Below are 18978 nucleotides of genomic sequence, written 5' to 3' on the forward strand. Positions count from 1 at the left end.
CAACACTGTGTCGAGCAAACTGGCTTGAGCATAACATCACTATTAAACGCTTCACAGAGAAAACTTTAATTCAAACTAAGACAAAACGTAAAGATTGTCATAGTTACCTACCATGGATCCTGTACCGCAGATCTACTCGACCAATTCAGAGGCGATCCTTTCGATGATCCGTTCGACACCGGTCCACCAGACTCGCAGCAGCAACCAGAATGCAGCCAAACACGCCGCCGTGGTCGCCTGTGTTCAGTGGTCAGCGTACCTCAGTCCCAGCGTCTCCATTCAAGCTCCGCCAAAGAGAGCTCTCTGACTCCGACTCAGACCGTGGGGGTCTGCAGATCTCAGGCCTTCGCTCCTCCTTCAGCGAGGACCGGACACCGCGGGCACGGGTGTAGGAGCCAGCTCCAACCCTCACCTCATCGGCAGCTGATCGCCTAGGCTTCCAGCTCCCGGCTCTTCACCACGGTGCACCCGCGGTGCGCCCTCATCTGCGAGACGGCAGTCTCCGCGTCCTCAAACTGAGCCCAATATCAGAGACTGGACTGTCACTCACCTCCAACGTTTCCTGTGGAGCGAGGGCATCCCATTTCACCGCAACGCCAACAAAGCCACACTTCTTCGACTGTATTCAGCCTCTATCAATGCAGCAACAGACTCCATACCTCCCGCTCTTCCGGCTTCCACACCCGTGCCACCAACTGCCGGTGTCGTCAGGCGTGACGTCACAGGGCCGTCGCTGCCTCAGCCACAGCCTGCATCATCAGCCCCCTCTGGTGGGGGCCAGGTTGTATGTCCCCCTGTGCCTACTCCCTCTGTTCCTGAATTCTCTCACATGATTTCAGCTTGCTTTTCATCCCTGTCTTCGCAGGCTTCACAAAATCCCTGTGCACATACATCCTTTCATCCCATCATCCCTTCCTCTACCCTTCCTTCAGCCATTCCCAGCAACACGGCTTCTGCTCCTCTTCCTCCAATAGCCAATGCAACAGCAGGAGAGCCTCAGTCAGCAACTCAAGGGGTCCCACCACAGGCTAACCAACTCGGTGATGTCCAGCCTCCTCCTTCACTTCCAACTGGTCTATCCTTTCCCCCTCCCCTCCCCATCCCCACCCCATCCCTTCCCCAACACCCAAACGTATTTTCTCATTGTACTGGCAATTTCACCCTTGCCACAGCAGCAACACCCGTCCAGCCAGCTTCATCTGTTTATCACCCTTCTCCTGTCTCTGGCACCACGCCAACAGATTCTTGCTGGTAATTACGTGGATCTAGCCCAGCTTCTTAAGCCATCAGTCATCAACACTAATCAGCTCAGGGAAGTGCAGACAAACTTCGGCTCTGTGCAACTCCGCCGCTCACTACCCTCACAGTCTAAAGACCTAACCCCCACAGAATTTGCCTTCACTTTTTCTCTCTACCGCAACGCTATCTGTTCTGCATTTCCCACACTGAGAGCAGAGCTGGATGATTATTTATCTATCATGCTCAACATGGCCCTACGTTTTGGAGGGACAGGGTTTTACAGTTACCACGTGCACTTCGCTAACCAAGCAGCTGGCCGCATACAGCAATTTAACCAGGGAACGTACTGGGGCACCCTTGACTCTGAACTCTACTGCCGCATATTCGCAGCCCGCACGTCCCTCTCCTGCGAGCTATGTGGAGCCCCTTCTCACCCTGCCACAGCATCTTCTTCTTCATGCAACATCACAGTCTTTAACCGCCTGTCAGACCAACTTGTACAGCACCTCAGCACCCCTGTTCAGGTAAATGTCCTTGCCACTGCTCTACAAAACCATCCTTATAGACAGCTTGTTCATTTTCTCATAGATGGCTTCACACATGGTTTTCATCCTGGTATGGCAGCTCTCCCTGACATTTCCCACGCTTGTCACAACCTCCAGTCTGCTCTCGCAGAACCTCACACTGTCGACACCCTGTTGGCTAAAGAGGTCAAAAAAGGATTCATGATAGGCCCGTTCGATATTCCTCCTTTTCCACTGTTCCGCATTAGCCCAGTAGGTGTTGCCACTCGCAAATACTCTGGAAAAAAGAGGCTAATTATGGATCTGTCTTCCCTACACGACTCACATTCCAAGCATCAACAGCGTCATTCCCAGTCTGGATTTCTCCATGCAATACGCATCCATCGACCATGCCATCACCCTCATTCGGCTAGCAGGACATGGAGCTTGGCTTTCTAAAGCAGACATCACCAGCGCACTCAAACTTTTGCCCATTCATCCTGACTTCTGGCGTTTTTTCGGCATTTGCTGGAAGGGGGCATATTATTTTTCTGTGCGCCTTACCTCTGGCTGCAAAAGCAGTCCTAAGATCTTTGATTCTCTTTCAGAAACCCTATGCTGGATCCTCACTAACAACGACAGGCTCCCTTACATTCTCCATCTTCTCGACGATTTTCTTGTCGTCACTCCACCATCCTCACCTCCTCGCCATGGGCTTAATACGCTCACTAATGCTTTCTCTGAACTCGGCATCCCTCTTTCCGAGGAGAAAACATCAGGACTTGGCACTTCCATTGAGTTCCTTGGCATCACCCTGGACTCAATTTCCTTCGAAGCATCTCTGCCCTTGGAGAAAATACAGCGCATCTCTCTGCTTCTGTCAAACTACCCCCTAGCAGACAGATGCACCAAACACCAGCTGTTAGCCCTCCTTGGCCATCTCAATTATGCCATCCACATAATCCCTCAAGCTAAATCTTTTGTCTAAGGCTTCTGCCATTCCCTCTCCATGATAGGGTCATTCTGGACGATGCCTGCAAAATGGAAATGAGCATGTGGCTACATTTCCTATCTTCTTGGAATGGCATTTCCTTCTTCTACAGCGACTCATCATCACCCAGCCTGAGGACATTCAACTTTTCACTGACGCGGCTCCCTCCACAGGTTTAAGCGGCTACTATAGAGGGAGATGGTTTGCCTCCGCTTGGCCCCCAGAGTTCGAATTCCTCGACTCAGAGTCCCGCTCTCCTTCCTCTGCGCTTCATGAGCTGTATCCCATCATAATAGCTGCCATTCTTTGGGAGCATGAATGGTCTAGGAAGTCCATACTTATCCACTCCGATAACACTGCAGTCATAGAGATCCTGAACAAAGGTCGATCTCATTCTTTAGCCATCATGCAGTTCCTGCGCAGACTCACCTTATTCTCAGCTCAACACCAGTTCATCCTCCGGGCAGCCCACGTTCCCGGTCATCACAACATCATTGCTGACTCATTGTCTCACTTCTCGTTCCAGAAATTCAGACACTTGGCCCCAGAATCGGATCTTCACCTATCCCACTGTTTTCAGCCACAATATTCAACTAGCTCCACAGCTGTCAAACCTCTCTCATGCTTCACAAGAAGCCATCCTTAACAGTCTTGCCCCAAGCACACTCTCAGCCAACCTAACTGGCTGGAATCGCTTCAAGGCATTTCACTCCACCTACCAGCTACCTTTTCCCTCTCTGGACATCATGTCCATCTGCAATTTCATCACCCATGCTCATTCCATCCAAAAAATACGGTCATCGACCATCCAGTCCTACTTGGCAGGAATCAACTTCTTCATCAAACTCGTCACTGGCTTCCATTGTCCTTCAACCTCCCATTCTCACGTTACTATGTTAATAAAAGGCTTGCATCTTCAATACATCCTCCCAGACCAGCCTAACAGATGACATCTTCCCTCTACCTCACCCACATCCATTCATCTGTTCTCAACATTCAATAACTCCTGTATTTCATTAAGCCTTTAAACAACATATTGTTGTGGCGTGGTTCTTGCTAGTGAAATGTAGCTACTTATGCCGGGTCAACCCATCCTACCCCGTTTGTCTCAAGATTTCTCGACCCACCCTCCCTTTCCCTTCCCTTCATCCTTCCATCTTCTGAACTCATCCCTACCCTCAACCCTTCATCCCTCATCCCTTCATCCCTCATCCATTCGACCCTCACCCTCAACCTTCATCCCTCACCCCTGCATCCCTCATCTGTTCATCCCTCATCCATTCGACCCTCAACCTTTCATCCCTCAACCCTTCATCCTTCATCCCCTCATCCCATCATCCTCCTACCCCATCCCTACCCTCATCCCTTCATCCCTTCATCCCATCATCCTCCTACCTCATCCCTACCCTCATCCCTTCATCCCCTCATCCCGTCATCCTCCTACCTCATCCCTACCCTCACCCCTTCATCCCCTCATCCCTTCACCCCTTCTGTCATTTTCAATCCGATGCATACCTCTCCCATGTCTCATTCTAAGCACGTCTGGGGGCTAGTGATCAGCTCGGGTGGATATATACGCCTGAGACGGAACCCCCACACTGAGTCTCCCTCCGCCCAGTCTTCAATACATCCTCCCAGACCAGCCTAACAGATGACATCTTCCCTCTACCTCACCCACATCCATTCATCTATTCTCAACATTCAATAACTCCTGTACTTCATTAAACCTTTAAACAACATATTGTTGTGGCGTGGTTCTTGCTAGTGAAACAAGATTCAAGAAACAACACTATGCTTTACTTGTATTAAAAACTCCACACATCATGATTGTAAGTTGCAATCAGGCTCCATGAATTTTCCATGAAGTTTTTCTTTTTTCATTCACTTCTGAGTGCAGTAATTCCAGAGAAAACCAAGAAAACGCTCAAAAACTTGAAGAAATCCTGGATTTGCACCATAAATAAATCCCTTGTGGCCTACATTTAGGACAATGTTCAATTTAATCTGCAGACAGGTTTTTCTGATATCAAACAACAATACTAAAAACATAACCGTCTGGTGAAAATAACATGATTCCTACACTTCCGGTGTGTTTCTCTGTGACACATCCAGGCAGAATGAATATCAGTGTAGATGGATGTGGAGCTGAACCCTCTCTCTGTCCTCTACCTCTTAGGTTGACTGGTGCAGCAGAAAACAAACGTTGGTATCTGGCAGTGATGTGCGCCACCCTCTTTTTTTACACTATTGCCACCATGGCCTTCACCTTCATGTACAAGTACTACACACACCCCATCGCCTGCCACTTCAACAAGGCCCTGCTGTGGATCAACCTGGGACTGTGTGGCCTCATGTCCTTCATTGCCATCACACCATGTGTGAAGCAGAGTGAGTTGATGAAATACACTTGTGTGTCTGTCATCGATTGTCAGTGGTGAAATAACACTTAGTCCATCTGCAGCTGTGCAAACATCCCCCTGTTGAAACCAGTGCTGCTGCAAATAATAATAATAATAAGTAGAAGTAAGCTAATATCATCTGTTTTTCCCTTTAAGAGCCAAACGCTGACTGCAGGCCAGCTCTGTCTGCACATATCTGGGTTTTTCATTGAAACAGATGCTTACAGAGGGAAAGTAACAATGTATATTTATCTTCTTTACGTTAATATGATTTTGAAGTACTTGCTACATTTGTACTTGCTATATATATATATATATGTATATATATATATATATATATATATATATATATATTTATATGTATATATTGTATATATATGTATATGTATATATTGTATTTACGTATACCCATGGCATCATGGGTAACTTGCACATCTGTGAAGGCACTATGAACGCTGACAGGTACATACAGGTTTTGGAGCAACATATGCAGCCATCCAGACAATGCCTTTTTCAGGGACCTTCCTGCTTATTCCAGTAAGATATCTAATTCAGAATGAGTGTATATTTACAAAAAACAATAAAGGTTATTAGTTTGAACATTAAATATCTTGTCTATGGACTGTATTCAGTTAAATAAAGGTTGAACAGGATTTGTAAATCATTGCATTCTGTTTTTATTTACATGTTAAACAGCATCCTAACTTTTTTTTTAATCAGGGTTGTATCTGCACATGGAAACTTTTTCAGAACTCAAAAAGAAAGTAAAAATCAGCCTTGTTTCTGCTTGATCACACAATTAACTTTAAAAATTATGTACATTTGCTTTTCAGAGTTCATTGTCAACCTTGGAAACAGCAATTGAGAAAGCAGGTTATATGAAAATATAAAACATTTCCAAGATTAGATATCAGGTTTCAACCCTGTAGAGGTAAAATATGTATATATCCAAATTAACTGAGATATTTTTTTCATGAATAAATGATTAAAGCTTATTATTTTTTTTTTATTTTATTTTTTTTATTATTATTGTTTTTTTTGTTTTTTTTTTACCAAACTGTAATGAAAGTAACAGATTCTTTTATCCTGATGTTTTAACAAAATAAACAGATAAATTCCTGAATTTTCATTTAAATAGCTAAACCAAAAATAAGCCTACCCTATTTAAAATGTAAATATTTCACTTGAAAATCTAACTCTTTGAGAGGAACACTTTTTTCCAAATTCTTTACATTATCAGAAGTTTTACTTTTGCACTGAGTACATGCATGTGTTTTGGGGTTATAGTAAGTGTGATACATTTCAGTATGTATTCTGACTCTCTCCCTCTTTGTGTCTCTGCAGAGCAGCCTCGGTCGGGCCTCCTTCAGGCTTCCATCATCAGCTGTTATGTCATGTACCTCACTTTCTCTGCGCTGTCCAGCCGCCCGCCAGAGAAAGGTACGCTAACTTACCAGACAGAGCAGAAGCACAGTAACAGATCTCTGCAGCTCCACTAGCACACAGAACATTGACACACAAACCTCTAACATGAACTCAAATTTTCAAGGTTATTTTTTATATGTCAATTAAACAAGAAACATGGGACAGGGAAAGGAAGAACATGCAGTCCATCACACTTTGCATCCTCTTTGTGCTGAAATGTTGTTATTAATAACCCCCATTTTCCCCCCACAGAGAATTAGGCCCTGTTTAGACGACGGTTTCTCTAAAAACGGAAAAGTCTGTCCTTTGTGTTTTAAAAAACTTCTGCGATTATATGACGACGTTATTGAAACAATCCCCGTACACACGGAGCTGCAAAATCTACTGGAAATGCTATAGTATGCACGCCAGGCAAATGGGTGGCAGTGTAAATTTGCAAAGCAACACCACGGCATGATGCCATGCGCCTGCGCTGAAGTGCCTTCCTCTACAACGCGGTGATTACAAACCAAAACAAAGAAGACACAATGGCGAAAGCATGCACAAATAACTTTAGATGTTGTTTGTTTGTTTGGATGAGTTGCTACAGTAACAGATCTACACTTCACTTCGCAGCACAAACAGAGCTTGGCATTGTTGGTTGGCATGCCTGGTGACTGGAACTGTAATGCGCATGTGCGAAAAGTCTCCGTTTTCAGAGGAACTGCATATTGCAAGTTTACAGGACAATGGAAATGCTGCCATTTCCAAAAAGTTGCACTCTGGAGCCCGTTTTCAAAACATTGCGTTTTCAGGCACACAAAATGCCACTGTTGTGTAAACGATCAGCCAAAACGCAACTAAAGTTTACAGTTTTCAGTTGAAATCGTTGTCGTATAAACAGGGCCTTATTACCTAACACTGTGGTTCCCCTCAGCTCACCAGCATTTTTGCAACATTTAGCACCTTGTTTTGGTTTTACAGGCTACTGTTCTGGTTCACCCCCATCACTCTTTTCAGCTTCATTTCTTGGCTCAGCAGACAGTGGGAAAGTTCTGCTAAAATCATTGTATATCACCTGCCTACCTGTCTAGTAACACAAAAAACAACATTAATATCAAAAAGACTGCTAAAGCCTCATATTAGCTTTGTCTGACCATTTGCATTTTTGCTCTGGACAAGGACGTGGATTTTGTTCCCCATCTCTGACTATGGCTAGTATGGAGGAATGATAATGGCAAAGAGTTACTTTCAGTGTAGACATGCATATTGCACTAGACTTGAAATAATCTGAGACTCTTCACCACAGCTCTCTCTGTGAAATGTTTGAGAATTAGTTTGTCACTGACTTCATCAATCTGTCCTACTTAGTCTTAGACACAATCCTATTTTAAAATCCTCTATAATTTGCCTTTTCTTTTCTCATAATGACTCACCTGTTGGCTCCAGGTAAGACAAAGAGCCTTCACATGACTGAGACATTAGTGCAGGGGTTTGTCAGAGGACCCCGTCTTATCCAGGGTTTACTGTATATCTTAATGGCACGCATGCAAATACACACACACACACACACACACACACACACACACACACACACACACACAGATAATCCGGGATGAGATGTGCTCTGATACACTGTCTGCTGGGCTGGTGTACTGTGGTGAGGGCAGACTGAAGGATATTTGTTTCACATTCCTCATGGATAACACATGAGTACAACCTGGCAGTGTCATTACATATGTTCTCAAACAGCCCTGTCCTGGTGAATGGATAAAGTACAATACACTGTTTAATTCTGCCAGTGAAGAGTCTGTTTTATTCAGCTCAGGAAAGGTCAGACAGGTCAAAAGCTTAAATAGAAAACACACGTTGAAACACAGTTGTAATATATTGTTGGATGTATTTTTCTTTTTCTGTACCTGAATTGGCCAGGAGTACAGCAGATTGGTATAGGCACAGATTTCCCCCTTCTATGGCAGAAAAGGTTTGTGTGATGTAAAACATCAACAGTCATCAACTTACTGATTCACAAAAGGAGTGCAACTCTCTCAACCCAATCTCCAGAATACATGTTGGCATTTTACGTTTCTTTAAACAACAAATATGTAACATTTGCATGCTATTGTGTAAGATTGTGTTGAAACATGACTTGTGATTTCTTTATGTTTCAACAGTGTCTGGGTTCACATGTGGTTATGTTTAGATACTGAGATTTATTGTTTGTTGCCCTCGAATGCTGCTCTGCAGTGGTCTGCAGCTTGGCAGCCATCTTGCCTGGGTGTCACAACACCTCACAATGTCAAATTCAGCTGTTATACATGCAATCGGTCACTTTATAAACATTGATATGGTATGTATGAAATGTACAAATCTAACGTATCCATGTTTTACAGAGATGTACAATGTCAACATTTTCTTCTGTTGACTGGGCTGTCTATGGCTGCCATTTTACAACAATCAACAACCATAAAGCAGAGAAGAGACAAATGTAGTCACGGAAGATGGACTTATTTGTAATGTAGCCACAGCACAGGTCTGGTTTTGAGTAAAGGGTTTGGTCATGTTCAAAGACTAATTTGCATACTCACATGCCAAACTAAAAGTTGTCTTCTACTCTAATCAATAATGTAGCGTAATTATTAGGGCTGTATCTGACTCAGAATTATGTCAGTTGGATCACATTTGGCTGTTCAATATGAAAACTTGATAAGTCCTTTTTTTTATATAAAGTTTTAAGGTTTGAATGGGGCTCAGCGGGATGTTCAGTGGGACAGCTGCATTCACGCAATATAGCAAACAAGCTAACTGCAAACTTGCAAAATCTGCCTGGCCACACCCAGTTGGCGAAGCGCAGGTGCGCTGCACCTCTGCCTCTGCCTAGAGGCCAATAAATGAGCAATCCATTTGCAAAACAGATGATAAGCAGCCTGAGATGTCTTCAGAAAAATAACTTTAATTTCAACAATATATCTCAGTTTTTCCACATTTCGTCAGTCTGTTTTTCACTATTAGTCTACATGTGCATTACAATTTACAGATCACAGTGGATCTAAAAATGCACAAAACATAAGTGCAAAAACATTCTGAAAACATTAACAATTAATGAACATGGTATTTACAAAACAGATAATGAACAGCAATTTTAACTATGTGTCTCCATTTTTCTACATCCAGTCAGTCCACTACTCACAGTCATTACATATGCATTTTTACATACATTTGTGCACCCTTCACCACACCAAACTAAAGTGGAAGCTGTTGAAGAAGTAGGTTGAGTTATCTCCTGCCTTACAGATCAAAAGGCAGTACCTTAGTAATAGATTCTTTGAACTAAAGCTGCAAATTGACAACATTTTGCACAGTGTTAAATATCTTTAAATATGACAACAATAAGTTTTCACTGTATTTTGGTCAGGCTGGAAAAGCCTCTGAAGCAGCATTTTACATGAAGCAGGCTACTCACTGTTGAACTTGCTCCTGAGATCTGGCATCTCTTAGTCTTCACAAGTGCATTAATATATGTTGTCAAATCGTGAGCTGTTACCACTTTCAGAATGTAATTTAAGTGCTTGTGTGTGAGCCTGGAATGCAGTTTTGTTTTATTGATGCTCATCACAGAGAAAAGTTGTTCACACAGGTAAGTGATCCCAAACATGCACAAAACCTTTGCAGCCAGGGCTATCTGTTCTACAAATCTGAATCACACTGCAAGTCAAGTAACTCAAGTTGGATGTCCATGGGCAGATCAGAAAACTGCTGCTGAAACTCCTGTAGCAGTCCTGCAATCTTGATGAGCAGGGTCAACATTTGACAGCTAAACCTCCCACAAAGCCAGCTTCAACTGAAAATCACATATGCTGTCATAATACAGTATGACAACTTTGTTAAGGCACTGGTTTGCCTTTTCGCTCCATTGTCCAATTTCCTCTCATAAATCAAAGAAATGCATCAGTACGGCTCCTCGGCTTAACCATCATACTTCGCTGTGGTATGGCAGGCCATGGGTAATGTGTTTATCAGGAAGAAGGCTGTCAAACTGACAATGGTTCAGACCTCTGGCTTGATGGAAATTAACAGATCGGACAACCACTTCCATGACGTGATCCATTCTTAACGACTTTCAAAACAATGCTTCCTAGTGCAAAATACAGTAAAAAGTCCATAAACTGTGCCCTCCATTTGCAGCTTGTACTTGTTCTCTGAATTTCGTCACAACACCTGCTTTTTTACTTATCATTGATGGCGCACCATCCGTAGCCAGGCTGACAGCGCGGGGCCAGTCCATCCAGACTCTGTCCAGTGCTACAACAAAAGAGTTAAAAATGTAATTCGCTGTTGTGGTGTCTGTCATCGACACTAACTCAAAGAACTCCTTGGTGACAGTCAAGCTCTCATCAACACCACGAATGAATATGGCCAGTTGAGCAACATCAGTAACTTCCATGCTCTCATCAGCTGCAACAGAGAATGCAACAAATGACATAACTTTGTCCTTAATTTGACTGTCCAAATCTCCTGCAAGATCTGAAATCCTTTATGCCACTGGTTTTCTTGTCAGACTGATGTTGGCAAAAGCCTGGTGTTTGTCGGGGTATATGATTTCTGCCGCCTTCAGCATGCATGTCTTCACAAACTCTCCCTCAGATTACGGCTTTGATGCCGATGCTATGTCATTAGCAATAAGTTAGCTAGCTTTTACAGCTGCATCACTGATCTCTCCGTGACAACTAAAAACAGACTGCTGTTTCCTCAAAACCTGCCAGCAGTTCATTTATCTTCTCTTTTCTCAGTTGTCCTCGCAAGTTCTTGTATTTTTTGCTATGATTAGTCTGATAGTGTCATTGAATATTATATTGCTTTAGCACTGAAAGGTGCTACTAACACACCAAGAACACTGGCTTCCCATTTACCTCTGTGAATATATTCGGACTGGTCCATTTTTCTTGGAAAATCTGACACTCTATGTCCACAAGACATTTTCCACCGGAGGCTCCTGCATGTAATGTCAACACTTGACTGTGTTGTCATGTGACTCACAGATCCACAACAGGTATTCAGTTTAGGGCTTAGTACTTCTATTAGGAAAGTTCGACCCCTAGTGGACAAATAAAGGAATAGCAGTGCATTTTATTGAAAAAAGAAGGAATTCATGACCTCTATAATTTTCACACACGAGCCGGTTCTGGCCTGCGGGCTGTACGTTTGACACCCCTGATTAAGCTGTATTCCATCAAGTATACTAAGCAAAACCTTGTATATGCAACATGTGGATTCTGCCTCAGGTGTGGTTTGCAAACCACACTAATTGCCACTAATTCCTTTACACTGAAAGTGACTTAAACCAGCAACAAACTATATAACCGATAGGAATGCAGAAGAAATGCTGTGAATCCAAGTTACTAAAGTTGCTGTTACTACTGAGCCACCTTATAAGTTTACAAGTGGTGAGTGTTCTGTGGTCAAATCACATTTTGCTGGAGGATTCCTTTAATGGCCCATTCTGGGGCTATTAAGTCAATCAATCAATCAATCAATCAATCAATCAACTTTATTTATAAAGCCCAATATCACAAATAACAATTTGCCTCACAGGGCTTTACAGCATACAACATCCCTCTGTCCTTGGGACCCTCGCAGCGGATAAGGAAAAACTCCCCAAAAAAACTCTTTAATGTGGAAAAAAATGGTAGAAACCTCAGGAAGAGCAACTGAGGAGGGATCCCTCTTCCAGGACGGACAGACATGCAATAGATATCATACAGAACAGATCATTATGATAAATTAATAGTGTTCCATATGACAAAAATCTTGAACATTATATAACATGCTGCTCTCCACAGCGGTGTACTGTACAAGTGTGTGCAGTAGGTGCATGTTTGAGTCCCGGAGCAGCACAGGACATTGTAGCAACTTGTTGAGAAAATATGCACTCAGAGTCTGTTATAAAATCACTTTTTCACCACAGCAGACCATGAACCACATGCATGCACGCACGCACGCACGCACGCACACACACACACTAACTAAACACAAGTAAGCACACCCTTCTGCTCTGTAATATTTAACATTTATCTACTGTTGCTATGCTGCTTTAATTCAGGGTTCTTTACCTGTCTGTATGTGTGCCCACACATGCTGGACACATATCTATCCTCATTACTGTCTTCTTTGGTCCTTGTTTGCCTAGTCTGTCCCCAGAAGACTTATTCTCCTCTATGACCTCACCATGACACACACACAGTAATCCTCATGTTTCTGAGAGAAAGAAATTAGTTTGCAGTGCAAAGACAACTCAAAGTGCAGGACATGTTCTGTGTGTGTGTGTGTGTGTGTGTGTGTGTGTGTGTGTGTGTGTGTGTGTGTGTGTGTGTATTATACACTCCAAGTCCTGTAATTGGCCTGTGTTTTCACAGAGTTCAGGTTCCTTTCCCCCCCACAACACACAAACACAAAACCTTTCAGGAATCCACAGCCAGCTGAAATAACCCTTTGGAGGTGTGGCTGGATATCTGTGTGAATGCATGTTTTTGTGTGTGTGTGTGTGTGTGTGTGTGTGTGTCGGGGGTGGGTGGGGGGGGTGTCGGGGGGTGGGGGTGGGGGTTGCAGCTTGTGCACATGCATGCACATGTGTGAGCATACAGTACATACTTGTGAGTTCTCTGTGTTCAGCACAGAAAGTGTCCAGAGGGTAAGTCTATAGGGAGAAAGTGCAGCTGAAACCAACATTTTACAAGAAAGGAATTTCCCAGGAAATGAAACATAGGAGAAAGAACATGGAAATAAGGAAAGTGACACTCGTGGCACCTTTTCTCTGTGGTGCTGCTAGTTATGAAAAAAAGCAAAACACAAATTAAAAGAATGAAATGTATAAAACCAGCTGCACATTTGGTTCCTGATGTGGGTCCAGTAAACAAGATTATTGCTAGAGGAGACTTAAATTTAGATTTCACAATATAAATGTTGTATTCTGGGGAGCGCTGTAACTTAGAGGTTAAGATACTGATCATGAGCTCCAACAAATGAATCAAATATAATTACATTTATCTTTCATTCTTAGTTTAAGAACCTCAAAGCTTTAAAGGTCAAGTGTTAGATTAGGGGGATTTAGTGGCATCTTGTGGTGAAGATTGTAGATTGTAACCAGCTGACACTTCTCCCGATTAGAATTCCTTTAGTGTTTATTGTTCAGATTTTGTACTAGGAGACAAATTATCCACAGATGTCTCTTCCTCTCCAGAACAAATGGACCAAGTGATCAAAACAGATAAAAACACTGAGTAAAGCAGTTTCGTATTTAAAAATTCTGCATTTCTCTAATGGTGTTTGGCATGTTTGACTTGTTTAACAAGTCAAACGTGCTCACCTATTTTCTCTGATAGTTTAAGATCCAGATGCTCAAAAGGTTTTCACCATGAGCTGAATCATCTGCAGAGATCTCTATTCCTCTCCAAAACAAATGGACCTGGTGATTAAAACCGGTAGAAACAGTAAATAAAACAGTTACACTTTGCCAATCAGTGTTTCTCCGATGCTGCTTTGCATATCGCAGGTGGCCCACTTGCCCAGCACCTGCAAATGTGTGCTCACCTATTTTCTCCGGTAACTTAATGTATGCTCAACTTATTTCCATGAGGTGTAGGAGGTTTTTACTGTGAGCCGAATTTTCTCATATTCTCCAAAACAAACAACCCAGTGATTTGAACTGGTAAAAACATTGAATAAAGCAGTTTCACATTACAAATCAATGTTTCTCCGACACTGTTTTTTGTGTCAGAGACAAGCTGCTAGTCTAGCATCTGCTAATCTGGGCTTGCCTTTTTTCTCTGATATTTAAAGATCCAGACATTCGGGAGGTTTTTACCTGGAGCTGAATTATCCGCAGAGGTCTCTCCCTCTCCAAAACAAACTGACCAGGTGATTAAACACTGAATAAAACAGTTTCACATTTCTTTGGTGCTGTTTGGCATGTTGGAGCTGAGCCACTAGTTTAGCACCTGCTTATCTATGTTCACCTTTTTTCTAAGATAACTTAAGATCCAAATGTTCAGGAGGTTTTTACCGAAAGCTGAATTATCTGCAGAGGTCGCTTCCTCTTCAAAACAAACTGATCTAGTGATAATAAAGGCTGACGCGAAAACATGAATGTCCCTATCTAGAGCCAGTGTTTTTCTGTTCTGGGCTAGGACAAGCTCCCTATGTAGATATAAATTCCAAGGTAAAGAAAACACACTGATTCTTATTTTCAAGTGTTTTTACACTAAAGAAAACATACTCATTATACATTCAATTTCTGCCAATATATCCCCCTAAATCCTACACACTGGACTTTAAAGCTTCAATTAGAAAAAAAATGGATTTGAAATTTTGTCACATTTTATATCAAACTGTAGTATTTGTCCTCAGATTTATCTTTAACTGAGCTTTTTTTTCAACATACAATAAAAAATAGAACATGAAAATAATGTGCACATCAATTCAGTCCATATTTTTGTGGATCACTTTCATCTGCACATTTGCTCTGCTCCACTTTGAACTTGATTTCGTGCTCTTGTTTTCTTCTTGGTAAAGAGTGACATGCTATCTTATTCAATCTGCAGCTTTTCCAGAGTCATTGAAGTATAATTTGTATTATCATACTGATCTGTTCCACAGTAATATGGACTGTGTATCTGTTCTGCTGGTTTAACTTTGGAATGCAACACTAAAAGCCACTAAATGTTTTCCATGGACTGATAGAGATGAACCAAAATGATACTGTGATGGAAAGTAATGTGCTGTGGTGTTCTCCATGTCAGTGGTGTATCAGGGCATGAACATGACCGTCTGTTACCCCAGTGTGGGACAAGATGGCATCCAGAAAGAAGGCAATGCTGTGGCCGTAATTGGAGCTGCCATCATGTACTGCTGCGTCCTCTTTGCATGGTGACTAGACTCTTTCTCTTTCAACACAATGTTCATGTAAATGAGTACTGTACTGAATAAAATGTCATTACAGAATAACAGTGCACTTTAAACATATATTACAGAAACATCACTTTCATGAATTGGTGCAATGACAAAAATACTTGTACTTTTACATGTCTGAAAGGAGGAATTATTTGTGTTTTCTAATCTCATTTTCCCCTCAGTAATGAAGCTTCCTACCTGGCAGAGGTGTTTGGTCCGTTTTGGATGATCAAAGTTTACCGTTACGAGTTCCAGAAAGCCACCTGCTGCTTCTGCTGCCCTGAGGAAGAGGAAGGTCTGTACTAATGCAGTTGACATCACACTTCAATATGCCTTGTATTGTGTTTTTACATCAATAAACCACACATGCTCTAATATTAAGATAGAAGGAAGATAAGCAGGAGGTCCAGGATCAGCAAAGTTCTGCATTCAGCTGGTAGTTGGTTACACACAAAGCATGAGGAAATTTTAAGTCTGTTTTAATTTCCATTTTATTTTCCAGTACCTTACCTGCTTTGCAAAGAGTGATGCTGAATCTAATCTGTCCGCAGTTCAAACAAACAAGGGCAGAAGGAACACAGACATCAAAAAATTCATGAAGGCTTACTCTAACTGGACAAAGACATCTACCTGTTGACTGTGATCTAACTTTCTGTAGGTGCCTAAAGGCCACTGTTTGCAGTGATTAGGTCCAAAAAAATAAAAAATAAAAATAAACACTCGGACAACATTTGCAGCTGGCAAAACTGCTAGCTGGCAAAGATGCATGTAAACAATTCACGATTTTGAAAATATACACATTAAGCATACGTACACTGTATTTTAGTAAGAAACACTTAAAGTAAATTCCACATTTGTTTGTTTAAACTGGCAGAGGAGGAGGAGGAGAGCAGGCTGTCCCATAAACAGAAGATCGGTGGTTCGATTCTTGGCTCCTCCGCTCTGCATGTCAGAGTATTCATGAATGTCACATGTAGTGTAAAGCAATTTGAGTGGTTGGAAGTCCATTTACCAAGGCTACCTTTAATGACACAACATTTTATCTAATTTTTTAAAATAACCAAGATGCATTACAAAAACGGAAATTAGTTGCTGCACATGGTTAGAAAAAAATAAAGGCTTTTGGTCACAGAGATTTCTTTGAGCCAGCATCTAGTGGACATCAGATAGTTTGAGTTTGGGAGTAGCACATTCTTTTTCATAAATGTGATGTGTACTGTATATTCCAAAAAATATTATAAAAGAAACTGACACCTACAAACATAATGTGTAATAAAAGACAGACGGACATTTAAATGTACTTTAAATACTGTGTTTTTAAAGTCAGCATCAGATCTGGTGTGTATGGACAGATAAAATTGTAGGTTTGTGACTTAAGTGAAAGTCCACATTTGGCTTTGATCATTGCAGTGTGTGTGTAGTGTTCTCATGCAGGGTGTATGGAAACTTTGACTAAACACCAAGGTAAATCAGTGCCAATAAAGACAGAGTCTGAAATAAGTTTGACCATTTACTGTTACTGTTCTTCAGTGACAACTGTTGAAAACTGTAAATAAAAACAGTACAAAAGTATTAAGTATCCTTTTTTTTAACTTAACATTGCATTGTACATAAATGTAAATAAACATGTTTTTAACTAACTTCTCAATTTTAATTTTTTGCAAATAGCATCTGATATATACTTTTTAACATATCTAAAATCATAAAAATCAACTTACACCATTGCCTCTATGATATGTATCAGAGGACTGCAATGGATTGCTCTAGGAGCATGAAGCACGTTTCTCATTGGCGGGACTAGGTAAACAGGAAGTAACTGAACAGGAAATGACCTAACAGGATGTGGTGTCATTATGTTTCAAAAAATAAAACACCAATATAGATTTAACAACTCAATTGAACAGCCAAGTAATAATCCGCTCCTTACTTATAACCAGAAACTAAATTAAATTGTGAACAAATGAACTGGAAAATGAAAATGACACTCAAGGTAACACAGTGTGCAGATTGACCAAACTGAACCACTATAAAATCAGTGCTGTTTGAATTTGAAAGCAGGCCTCAGCTTTGTTTATAAATTTGTCCTTTTCAGGTGAGGATGAGTTTGTGATGGATGACGAGAACAAAGGCTGTCAGAAGGTCATTCACAACGAGACGCAGAGAGTGGCCTACAGCTACTTCTTCTTCCATTTTGTCTTTTTCTTGGCCTCGCTTTATGTCATGATGACCCTCACTAACTGGTTCAGGTTAGTTAACGACACAGTGCTTGTTCTTATTAAGATTCTTATGATTTCTAAACGACTGTTTAAAATTCTTATGGAGGAGAGGGGATCAGAAGAGGTGGAGGATTATGTATTTTTTATATTTTTGCAAGTAGATCATTTTGTCATTTGCATTTTAGCAGTTTCTCTGGGGATAAATAAAATTTGACCTTATTTTATTACTGTGAGCCCCGCTGTCTCAGAGGTTGCTCTCTGTTGTCTTCAGAGCCTTGCAACAGGGCTCTTTTTCTTTTGTCATGTAGAGTTTCCACAGTTATGGTACTTAAGACAAGAGATAAGGTAAGATACACCTTTATTGATCCCATAATTGAGAAATTCCAGTGTTACAGCAGTCAAGGAGAAAGAGTCAGATTAAAGAATTCAAAATTAAACTTAAAAAACTTAAATAACTAGGCATGCAAATAAGTACAAAAATACAAGAGACGGCGATAAATAACAATAACAATAATAATAATAATAATAATTAAAGCTGCAAGCAGCGATGAACGGGCCCTCGCACCTTCACGCAACTCGGGGGGGCTGGCAGGACGTCTTCTGACGTGTCAATTCATTTCTGTCAAAGTTAGACATCGCATGCAGGAGTGACTTTGCATATCCTTGATACAGTGCTGGAATGACACATTTCACATTTTGTATCACTTCCTCTTTCCACTAGAGGGAGGTGGAGAGCGCACTAATTATACATCATGTTTGTGAACATCAAATATACACCACAGCATGTAACTTTAAGATAAATCGAAAGATAAGTGGTTGATGAGACCTACTTGTCGCCACTAGGTGGGTCTATGAGTATCAGGCAATATGGTAATGAAAATGTGTTCAGGGCGGGACTAATATGAATCATGTGAAGTTTGGTGGAGACAGGACCATTTATGCCAAAGCTACAGCAATTTCGTTTCTCATGGCGAGACCTCAAGATTCAACGCTTGGCAGCAGGCGCGCCATTCAACATTGGGCAAATCCTGTAATAACTTTTGGTCACAACATAGTCATGCTTACATACACCAAGTTTGGAGCCAATCTGATTAAATCTGTAGGACAAGTTCGTTAATTTACAAGCCCTGGAAATGGGCAAAAATGCACAAAAGTGGCACAAGTAAATTGAAAATGGCGGACTTCCTGTTGGGTTTGGAGCATGCCTGCAAGAGGCTTTTTTGTACGTCTCTGGGCGTTATATAAGCCTGCCTATTTTCATATATGTAGGTTAAACTAGC

General features: G+C 41.6%; 1 protein-coding gene across 1 annotated transcript in view; it reads left to right on the forward strand.

Moving 5' to 3' along the window:
• serinc4 (serine incorporator 4) overlaps window positions 1–18978 on the forward strand; it is a 52915-nt gene that overhangs the window by 27587 nt on the left and 6350 nt on the right. The window contains exons 6-10 of the mRNA XM_049603153.1: window positions 4910–5121; window positions 6477–6572; window positions 15332–15458; window positions 15665–15777; window positions 17575–17728. Of these exons, the coding sequence (XP_049459110.1) occupies window positions 4910–5121; window positions 6477–6572; window positions 15332–15458; window positions 15665–15777; window positions 17575–17728 (702 nt within the window). The remainder of the gene's footprint in view (window positions 1–4909; window positions 5122–6476; window positions 6573–15331; window positions 15459–15664; window positions 15778–17574; window positions 17729–18978) is intronic.

This window comes from Epinephelus fuscoguttatus, linkage group LG2 (genome assembly GCF_011397635.1).
Source record: "Epinephelus fuscoguttatus linkage group LG2, E.fuscoguttatus.final_Chr_v1".
In the NCBI taxonomy this organism is placed as follows: domain Eukaryota; kingdom Metazoa; phylum Chordata; class Actinopteri; order Perciformes; family Serranidae; genus Epinephelus; species Epinephelus fuscoguttatus.